The following is an 11,262-nucleotide window of genomic DNA, read 5'->3' as shown; positions in this document are numbered from 1 at the left end:
AGCTGAGCCACAAGGGCCCGGCCACTGCACAGGGAACAACTCACGGACCTTGGGGCGGGGCTCAGTTAAGCCCGCCCCTCGAACCGCCATTTCGCCGGCTCTAGTCAACGGCCCTCTCCTAGGGCCATTCCCTAGGCCCGGCTGGCCACGAATCTAGCCAACGGTTCCCTTGTTGGGCCGTTGACTGGGGCCGGTGAATCTACTAGTGCACACTGCCTGTGCGCCAGATGATTTCTTCTCATCTACAAAACATTTCCAGGCAATTCTAGCACATCAAAAACATCAACAACACATCATAGGTAAGTAATAGATCACTTAATAGCTAAAACACTTCAAGAATCTAGCATTTATACTCATTTCTACCTATAAAACAATGGCTTCACAGAGCCAAACTTCAGATGGGAGTCCATGGGGCTATACCTTTGTTGCTTTCACTCTTTAGCTTGGATTCCACCTTCTTCCCAAGCTAGACACCTCCTTCTTCACCTCCTAAACAACTCAAACAAACCAAACTCTATTCACTACAAGTCCTCAGAGACAAAGCTAAGGAAGAAAAGAAGAAAGTTAATGATTGAAGAGAGGAAAATGGCTTACTGTGTTGTTCTCCTGATGCAAATGAATGGGAAGCTAAGAATGGAATCAAGAGGCAATGTCTGATATGTGTGTAATATATAGTGGCTCTAAACCCTAGGAGAATCAACAATTATTGGTGGATGGCAAAATGGTAATTTGGCTTGACTCCTTAAAATATCAGACAAGGGAAAGTGGAGTCTAGTGGTTCACCAAGCATCATGGACCAATGTCTAGAATCATGGTTTTAAAATAGTTTTGGGATAAAAATGCATTTTTTCAAAAATACTTTCTAGACAACCACTTAGTTTAGGTTTCTCAGATTTCTCCCGGTTTCACTCAAATTGACTTTCGGATCAAAAACTAGGTACGCAATGTACCCGAGGATTTAGGATTTTAGATTTAAAATAAGTCCCGGTGTTGAATTTATTTAAAAGTGGTTCAAAATAATTTATTCAAACACCGATTTCATCGCAAAAATTTTTATAGAGTGAAATTGGCTATTTTAGAATTTCTTAAAAACCGAATTTATAAAATAAAATTTTGGGTTGTCACAACTTCTCCTTGATTTTGGTATTTCCCATGCTACACCAATGCAAATGTATTGTGACAGCCAAGTGGCATTGCACATCGCTTGTAATCCAGTCTTTCATGAGCGAACCAAACACATTGAAGTCGATTGTCATTTTATTCGTGATGAAGTTCAGTCTGATAATATTCAACCATCTTATGTTCATACTTCTATGCAAGTGGCATATATTTTGACCAAGGCCTTGGGCAAGTCTCAGTTTAAGTTTCTTTTAAACAAGTTGGGCATTCTTGATGTTCGTGCTCCAACTTAAGGGGGTATTAGTAATGTTATTTTTTGTTGTAAATACTCTCTTTTCTTTCCTCATATTATTTGCTGATCTTTTGATATTTATTTTCTTTGCATTGTATATTTTCTATTTTCTGTCATTAGTTTTCTTGGAGATAGGACAACCTCTTTGTATATATGGACTGTATTATTTTCAATGAAAGCAGAGGTGAATTTTTTCCTTCAAAATTCTTGATTTATTATTTCTCAATAATTATGGATTGAGTTAGTGGCGGCTAAGAGCGAAGTTTACATTTCTTCAATTTAGCATTAAGGACGACTTTGTTGAATGGACAACAAATTTCATTGAATCAAATGCTGATGTGACATGCATTATTAATTATTGAATACTTTTGACTTTGTTATTTGATGGATCAAAATTTTCTTCTCCAAAAAGTGAAATCTCCAATCTTAAAAACTCCCAACAATCCATTTTTCACAGAAAATTTGAAAGGATGTAAATCACGGTAACTCAGTGGTTCAATAGACATGGCCAAATGCTAGTGTGTATAAGAAATGTGCCCACTTTAAACATAATTCCTACACAGTCGATGCTAAGTTCTGAACCAATGAGCTAAATCTGTATAGCCGGTTTGTAGCTAACAATAATTAGAACCTAAATTAATTAAAGTCTAATGTGAATCCTTGCGATGGAACTAGTTTTTCCAACTAAGAGAATAATTGACAAACTAGCTAAAAATATAAAAATCCCACAACACTATAAATAATAGAAAATATTATTACTTTGAGAAATTACAATACAAAGTCATAATAATAATAATAATAATAATAATAATAATAATAATAATAATAATAAAGGTGATAATCGATGACTACTACCCAAAGTGAATGATAAAAGTTTTGAGTTTGTAATCGGTGCAACCTCATCTACACTTGGGAATCTTCCCAGAAGAAATATAATTAAACAAAAAGATAGTTAAAGTACCACCTGCCAACTCCTACACACACCCAAACTCTTCATCCAAAATTATTTCCAAATTAATAAATTAAAACTATTATTCTACTTTTTACTATTCTCTAACTATTCTAAAATTTATTAATAATATGTACTACATGTCATTAATTAATCATTCCTCAATTAATCTGGTACTTCTTCCCCAAAGATTTTCTAGACTACATGAATTGCTTCAGCTCAAATAGGATTTACGTCTATTGGATAAAGATATACATATGATTAAAAATAAGAATAAAAACTAACACAAAGTAAGAAGATTAAGTTGTGATCATACCTCTTAGTAGCAATTTGAAGAACTTGGAGCAAAGGAATTTAGTGTGAGAATTTAGAGCGTATGGACAAAGGGGTTTTCATTAGGATGCATAAGGTAGATGGTTGTTGTGTGTGTGTCTACGGATCACACCTATTTATACAACAAATTAAAGGTTCCAGGATATACAGCTAACTACTATCTACAGGATGAAGATAAAAACGTATCTTATCACATCAGCTACTCTTTACAAATGTTACATTTTTCACAGGTTGTAGTAAAGATGAAAATAAGAACGAATATTATCTTATCTTTTTACAACTCAGAGATAACACTATGACTATTTTCTTCTCTCATGCATTTCGAATCAATATATTAAAAATGAACATTTATTAGTCTTGATGTGCATAGAAATGAGAAGTAGGACTAATAAGTTTAACAAAATGGCAAGAGGGGGGAGGGGGAGGGGGTGGAGTGCAGAGATTAAGAGCATTTTCAATAGTGGCAGTTTTTTGTGGTTTTTGAGATGCTAATTAAGAGAGAGAGGGGAAAAAAATAAAAAAGCAGGTCTGATCAAGGAAAAAAAAAAACACATAGGGTCTAACGCGCGCGTGTAGTCGCAGTCTGTGCAGCCCACCCACGTGGTTGCCAATCGTTATACCCTACACCACGGCGCACATAGCACTGTGCGCCGCGCGCCTCCCAAAACGACGTCGTTTTGGGAGGCGCGGTAGGAAGTTGCTGGGATTATGTGTATTTGTTCACACAGTTATGTGTATTTGTTCATACAGTTATGTGTATTGGTTCATACAGTTATGTGTATTGGTTCATACAGTTATGTGCATTTTTTATACAATTATGTACATCCGAATCAGAAAATTTGTGTGTATTATGTTAATAGTTGGTGTGTATTATGTTAAAAGTTTATGTTTATTATGTATTATGTTAGATTATGTGTATTATCTTTTAAAAAGAGTATGTATATTTTGTTATATAATTATGTACATTCATGTATACAATTATGTGTATTCTAGTATAACATTATGTACATTCTTGAACAGCGGGTTTTTTTTTAAAGAAAAAACTACTGCCATTCACTGGGGCGGGAAATTTCAAAAAAAAAAAAAAAAAATTAAAACGACGTCGTTTTGCATCTGGGCACATAGTGCAAGGCGCGCCGTGGTATAGGATATAAATTGGTGGTTGCACCTCTCATTTTCCTTTTCTCTCTCCTGACAGATCCCCAAAAAATCAATATTGCAGGAGGAACTCATTTCTTCTCTCTCCTCCACATAAGCCATATTTACCTCAAAAACTGTAATTAAAAAAAAATAATAATAAATAAAAACCAAACAAACAAACAAACAACAACAACAACAACAACAAAAAAAACAAAACAAAACAAAAAACAAAAAACACAGATGGGGATGCTCTAAAGTAAAGTACAAGGAACTATGTTTTCTGTGTTTTATACAAGCAGCATCCGCCTGTCAACACGACAACAAGCTAAATCTTTCACAACAATTTTTCGACCTAATTAATAAATCTTTAGACAACCTGAAACTGACACTATCCCAGTATTACACTACATTTATCCCTGTCACTACACCATGTTAAACAACAAAAGATGAACAAGTAAACTAGTTATCAATTATTGCTTACACCATTACACCATTAACATCCCCTTGTCATCGATCAGAAGGTGAGTACGTCAAGATTTAGCCTTTGCAGGAAAGTCCTTCCGGGGCTCCAAATGAGGCTGCGAAGCAACTCCACTGCAGCTCGGTAAGCCATTATTCCCGGGGGACAATAACGGAGGAGTTGATGGCGGTAGATCCTGAGATGCGTGCTTGTCTAGTTGTCCAGAATTGGATGATGGGAAATCGTTTGGGAACAAGTTGTAGGAATCGAATATCGGGAGATCAAAGTATCCATCCGATGACTGAGCATATGAAGGGTTGAATTGCGGCTGGGGGGCTTGCTCGTAGGCTAGACAGTCCTCGACTGGTATTGCCCCTGTTAGGGTTTTGAACGCGAATTCTAGGCATGGGTCTGACCAGCAGTCCCCGAAGGGGTACCGAAGTTGTGAATCTTCCAATGTTTGGTTCTCGGTTACTGGTTCTGGTATTGGATTCTCTGAAACAGCCTCTTTCTCTACTGATTCAGTTGCCTTTGTTGGCTCGTCGTGTTGCTTAGGCATTTCTTGATCCGAGAGATTATTCGGGGCTGGAACCGGAGATGCATCTGCTTCAGTTCCACCAGAATTCTTCACAGAATCTACTTCTCGGGGTGGATTGATTAGAGATGGGGGAGCCAAAGATGCATTTGCTTCAGTTCCACTAGAATTCGTTGCAGAACGCACTTCTTGAGGTGGATTGTTGCTTAGAGGTGGGACCAAAGATGCGTTTGTTTCAGTCCCGACAGAATCCCTAACAGCAAGCATTTCCTGAGGTGGATCCACCGGGACTTGGACCGAGGATGTATTTGCTTTGGTTCCACTACAGTTTCTAATGGCAGCTCGAAAAACCCGTTCACCTAGGCCCAAATTGGCCACTTCTTCTGGGCTGTGCCCAGCAAGTCTTTTTGAGAACCGAGCAGGTGAGCCAAGAGATTTGTCCTTTCTGGATTTTCTCGGCTTAGTTACAGATGTTGTACCACTATGCTTTTCCTTCTTGCTTCCAGCTTTGCTCTTTCTGGATTTTCTCGACTTAGTTATGGATGCTGTACCGCTATGTTTATCCTTCTCGAGACCAGATTGAGGAGTGGACACAGTTTCAACATCATTGCCAAAAGCTGAAACGCTAATCTCTCCATTTAGATCACTCGGTCTTGCTTCTGAGCCCGGTTTTGTTCCAGTACCTTCATTTGCGGTTTTGAGTTCTGTTTTAACTTCAACCACTTGAATATTAATGTCATCACGCCCAGCGCTACGCAGTCTTTTCTTAATGCTTTCAACTTGCGGTTCTGTCAAATTGGTGGGTTCAGAACTTTCTCTACCTATACAGCAGGGAATCAAGTCAGAATCGGGAAAATGCGAAATTTAAACTCAAATAAAGAAAAGCACCACGTTTCCATTCCTCACCAGCAAAAATCTGTCTTTTGGTCGAAGACTGCTCCGCTTTCCTTTCAGCAGCTGAATGGGAAGCCTATTGAAGTCACAAAAAAGTTCCCGATCATCAGAAATTGGCAAGAAAAATAAACGCTGTAAAGCACTATTAAGAGACCAAAAAAAAAAAAAAAAAAGATTTGGACACCCTTCCCTTTGAGATGGAAGCATCAAGTTTTACACCGGAAATGGACCAAAAGAGAGCCCAAGATTTCTAAATTGAAGTATCATACTCGTATTCATTGAATGCATAACATGAAAATTTACGTTTCAGCTCTCCAAATAACTTCTATTCACCGTAGCAAAGTGTGTAACATTTAGCTACTACCCATAGTATATATCTTTCACTTCAATAACATTTTCTTCAAGGTTACAACTCGGTATCAAAATTTCAGAAGTGCATATTTCCGCATTGAGTGTTTTTCTAGTACAGACTTGATGGATCTTCTAAAATATTTCATAGAATAAACAAAGTTCAGTCACAGCCTGTATTTCCAAGTTATTCTAATTGTCCTTCAAAACGTCATGCAAGATGGTTCTTTTATGCAAGTTTTCTATATCCAATTGCACTGTAATAAAAGGGTATTGACAGCCAATAATACAAAGAGTAAGTATGCGTAGAAAAGAAATGATAAATAATCGTTGATTAGGACATCCAGCAAAGAGCAGACTCACAGATTCTTCATTGGTTCCTGAACCCGAGTCCCTTTTCTTGGGCCTTATTGCACACTTCTCGATGTCACCAGTTTCTATATAGCGCAAAGCATCCTTCTTGGAATGAAATACATATCCACTGACAGGGTCTATATATTGCTGTTAAAATCAAGACAAACCAGAGTCACATATACTGTTTTTAGGGGAACCCAAAAAAAAAAAAAAAAAACTCACCAAAAAACTCCACAATCTGAGTAAATGCATGCTTTATTGTAATTTTTCGTTTTGAGTAAATGCTAGCCAAGGTCCTCCGAGTTTGGTGGTTTCGCCACCTTTAGTCCTAAACTTTCAAATCGACCACCCGTGGTCCTCCGAGTTTCGAATACGACCTGCCGTAGTCCTTCCGTTAACTGTTGACGTCTGTGCCGTGAAAAGTAAGGGCAAAACAATATTTTTATTTCAACCCCAGCCAAAACAAATCATCATCATTTCCCTCAAAAACTGTAGAAATGTAGAGCTTTCTTTGCCAGGAATGAATCCACAATTGTGAAATCTTCGGATTGAAATTGCGGTTTTGGCTCACCAAAGAACGGTGTTTGCGTAATTGGAAATATTGGAGAAGAAGTTCGGTGGGAGGAGATTAGGGCTAATTTTAATTTTTGAGGGAAATGAATTGTTTTAGCTGCGGTTGAAATAAGAAGACTATTTTGCCCTTACTTTTCACAGCGCAGACGGCATATGTTAACAAAAGGACTACGGCAGGTTGAATTCGAAACTCGGAGGACCACGGGTGGCGATTTGAAAGTTTAGGACTAAAGGTGGCAAAACCATCAAACTCGAAGGACCTTGGCTGGCATTTACTCTTTTTCGTTTCCTCTTTTTTATCCCGTCTCCATGAGTAAGCAAATGTTTTGCATTTGTGCTCGTGTATTTAAAATAGAAAGAGAGATTGTTCAAAGAAAAGGGAACGTACCGGATCCCTTCTTATCCCCCCATGTGCATAAGCTCTAGTTTTGACTTCCTTTATCCAGCTCGGTGGCAACCCATCCACTAAATCGCTTTGAACCACAACCTAGATATAACTTCACAAATTAGAAACTTTCATTGCATTAAACAGTTGAAAAATATATTTCGAGGCATCTTACAGAAGAACCAATATCGGAAGGTTGCTTGCCCATTCCAGATCTCAGCTTTCTAGAGGTATGACTCTGGCCACCGGTGGCTTTCTCGTTTTGAGAAACTTTATTGCAAGAGGGTTCTTCAATGTTACTCTGAAACACGTAAACAATTGACAGGGATAATCTATAAGATCTCTCCGTTCGTGTGATTAGATCTATAAGAAGGTTTCCAGATATTAGCAATGACTATGCCAAGTGAAATTTCTAGATGAAGATGAAAATGACTTCTTTAAGATGATTCTAACTTTGTTATTTTCATCATAAGAAATTGTGTTTAAAAAATTGTAGTGTTATAAAGAAGTGACCTATATATGGCATTTCATAACCTGTAAAATTCTATGCCATTATATCAAACAGAAGTACAGACTCTATTTTCACCTAGTCCAAAGAAGTGTGAAATATAAATAAAGTCAAATTCACGTTAAGAGCACGGTGAAAATATGCAAAAAAATGTGTTCCTACTTTCTTTTCCTCGCCAACGCCAATAGGGCCATTGCAATTCATAGTTTTGAGATGCCGAGAAACTTCAGGCTTTGAATAGAATCTCCTTCCAAATGGGTCAATGTAACACTGCAACAAAAGGAAAATAAATCACTATGTCAAAGCAAAAGTCGTTTTATTAGCAATGGATTTCATTACACAACAGAAAAGCACTACTTTTTCCCAGTGTTTGCAAAAATCCCGCCTAGCGTATCACCATAATCGGTGGTTTAGGCGGCCTAATTGGCCGCCTAAGCGCCGCCTAGGCCTCCTAGGCGCCGACTAGGCCTCCTAGGCACTGACTAGGCCGCCTAGTCGGCCGATTAGCTATTATTCTTTTTTTCATAAATGGGTTATTAAACTCAAAACGACATCATTTTGAGCGAAATAACCCTAAATTATTCAAACTCAAGATGTTTTTTAGGTTAATATTTAATATTTTAGTATTAACTATTAAAGTATTAAATAGTTTATATTTATTAGTGTTAAAATACACGGGCGCCTAGGCATTGATTAATCGTCATCTAGGCGCCCCCCGGGCGCTTGAGGAGCGCCTAGCGAATTTTTCAACCATGCTTTTTCCAAAGTATGAACTCTGATAGTTGACATTTTTAGGTAGGAGGGAGGGGAATCTGATACCATTCTACTTACATAACTTGAGAAATTTAGGAAATTGTTTTCTAGAAAAGACAGACTTACCTTATAAAACGGCCAAACACAAAAAGGAAAAGAAAACAAAACAGAAAAGATAAACAGATGTACATCAGTACATCCTCACCGGACTCCTTAGGTTCTCTCTAGTTTCCTGTCTGCAATAAAGATGTTTTTGAATCTGAGCAACTAAACAGCTCACATATTTCATCCAACATATAGCCGTTAATATATCCCATGCATAAACTATAGCGTCAGCAGTTTAGCTGTAATCAAACCACCCACTTATAATTGTTTTTGTTTCAATACCATGTAAGTTTGACCATGGGAAACGCCACTCATTCGAGTTTTCTCCTCAACCGTCCATCCAGGAGGTAACCATTCGGGAGATTTATCTGGATTCGCTGCAGTCTGGGGAAAAGCAAGCATGAAGCCACTTAGAAGGTAGGATGACACGTAAAAAAAACGAGCATATTTAATTAAATTATTAAAATACAAAAATAAAAATTGCCAGACCTTCGAACTTTGTGAATTAGTATTTCTTTCTGAGTGCCTGGTCTCACGCTGAGCAATTGCCCGGTTTTGACCACGGGAATTGCCTTTAATCTTCATATAGCAGATGACATCCTTTTTGGAATAAAATTTTTTCCCGTTTGGTGCATTTGTATAATACTACAAGGCCAAATAGGAAGTGTAAGTAATTCAATTTATGTGCAATTACGCAAATCCTTTACTTGAGTACAAATCTCGCGTATTTGTAATATACACATTAGAACTAATTTCGCTGGAAACTTGACTAACAATTTTTATATTATGAAGGACAAGGTAAAATGGGGGATAGATTGCAATTTAGGAACTTAGGGAGCTAATTTTCTCATAAACATATATTACTGCTAGATATAGAGAAGACATTTAAGCCTTAATTTCTTTTCTAGGAAATAACAGAATCCACAAGTTCTAGATGAGTTCATGACCACGAACCCGGAACCCCTGAGAACTGAGAAATCATCAAACAAGAAAAGAAACCTATTCTTAAATCCTTCTAAGGAAGAAAGAGATGCAATTTGTCATTTCTAAATAAGTATCAGTGTTGCAAAAATCGCGCAATCGGCGCCTAGGCGCTAGGCGGTCGGCCTCCTAGGCGCCCGCCTAGGAGTTCTAGGCACTCTAGGCGCCCTAGGCGGTCCCCAGGCGCCCTATGCGGTCCCCAGGCGCCCTAGGCAATCCCTAGGCGCCTAAAGGGCGCCTAGCGATTTTTTCAACATTGATAAGTATAAATTAGGTACTAACTCCACCGACTGTTACTTCCTATGGACCGACATAACCATAGATTTTACTATTTCCTCATATCCCGATATTTGCAGTAAGCATGAAAGATTAATTTCCTGCCTTCCCCGACCATTCCTTAAATCCCGCTATTTGCAGCAAGGGTGTTTCCTCAGTAGGAACAGATGATGTAATATCACCTCTGACTCTTACTTCATTTATAGACCAACATAACCATTGATTTCTCTTTCTTGGCTACCCCCAACAACTCTACCCAATTAGATGCAAAACCCCAAGAGGGGAAATTTTTTATCATTCCCCATACAAAGCAAGGGAATAATTTCATGCAAACCAAAGATTATCATGGCAATTGCAAATCAAGAACTTGAAAAGGTTCAGTGACAAAAAGTCAATAACTATCTATAATACAGCAAGTAATGGTACTGAGCCAACCTGAAATTCCCAAAATCAATCAAATTAATGAAACACTAAATCTTTTTCAAGCCTTTTAGACTTAGAAAAACTTGGGCAAATGCATCAAAAATTGCATTGGATAACTTTTTGTCAAGTAAACTCAAAGTGCAACAAGTTAGCAAATCAGTCGATGCACAGAACACAAGTTCTCCAATTCACCACCAAACCAATCAACTGCTTGAGCTAATTTCATGTTTCTAATCATATAACTCTGAAAGACTGAAACTTTGAGCTGAATCTTACAAAGGGTCAGTTAAAATCACTAGAAATGAACAAAAGGGGGATCAATTACCTTGACTTTCCGACCGTTTTTAACTTTAACATGCTCGGACCAGCCGGCCGGAAGAGGCTCTGGCGACTTTCCGGCGACCATCTTTACCAGACTTTCAAGATTCAGCAAGAAAGAGGTAAGAAGATGAAAGTTTGCTACGAGTTGGGTCAAGGACTATAAAGGAGAACGATGAAGATTAAGATTCAGAGATTTCGCCCGTTGGTACGGATGTTTTGGTTATTTGCTTTATTCTCCCTAACTTTTCTTTTTTTTTCAATTACACCCATAAAGTTTAAGATACACTAAGAGTGTGCATAATTCGATATTTAAAAAAAAAAATTATTAACCAATTAAACTAATAAATTTTACTTAACCATTTTAACCAAAATATTTCATTTAAGTTAATTTTTAGGAATTTTTTAATTACACCCAAAAAAAAAAAAAAAAAGATTAAAATTTCAGCTAACGGTTAATTTGGTTCAAAAGTATTGATTAATTGAATTATGTGTGTATATATATTTTAAAATTTT

At 37.5% G+C, this 11,262-nt stretch overlaps 1 protein-coding gene across 1 annotated transcript; it reads right to left on the bottom strand.

The window, feature by feature from the left end:
* Positions 1 to 4,080: 4,080 nt before the first annotated feature.
* On the bottom strand, positions 4,081 to 10,896 carry LOC109166711. Its single transcript, XM_019315603.1, has 9 exons — positions 10,754 to 10,896; positions 9,238 to 9,393; positions 9,031 to 9,132; positions 8,053 to 8,160; positions 7,558 to 7,683; positions 7,386 to 7,484; positions 6,434 to 6,571; positions 5,735 to 5,798; positions 4,081 to 5,649 (listed from the first exon to the last, which is right to left on the bottom strand). The coding sequence occupies exons 1-9, from the start codon at positions 10,832 to 10,834 to the stop codon at positions 4,364 to 4,366; spliced, it is 2,160 nt and encodes a 719-aa protein (XP_019171148.1). The 5' UTR covers positions 10,835 to 10,896; the 3' UTR covers positions 4,081 to 4,363.
* Positions 10,897 to 11,262: the final 366 nt, after the last annotated feature.

Source organism: Ipomoea nil, unplaced genomic scaffold (assembly GCF_001879475.1).
Source record: "Ipomoea nil cultivar Tokyo-kokei standard unplaced genomic scaffold, Asagao_1.1 scaffold3104, whole genome shotgun sequence".
Lineage (NCBI taxonomy): Eukaryota > Viridiplantae > Streptophyta > Magnoliopsida > Solanales > Convolvulaceae > Ipomoea > Ipomoea nil.
The sequence above is the reverse complement of the archived record's forward strand: the minus strand, read 5'-3'. Positions and strand labels throughout refer to the sequence as shown.

Coding starts and splice junctions, on each gene's coding strand:
- LOC109166711 (XM_019315603.1), bottom strand. CDS start 10,834: ATGGTCGCCGGAAAGTCGCCAGAGCCTCTTCCGGCCGGCTGGTCCGAG. Junction 9,394..10,753: donor AAAACGGTCGGAAAGTCAAG/GTAATTGATCCC, acceptor TTGGCCTTGTAG/TATTATACAAATGCACCAAA. Junction 7,684..8,052: donor GCGTTGGCGAGGAAAAGAAA/GTAGGAACACAT, acceptor TACGTGTTTCAG/AGTAACATTGAAGAACCCTC.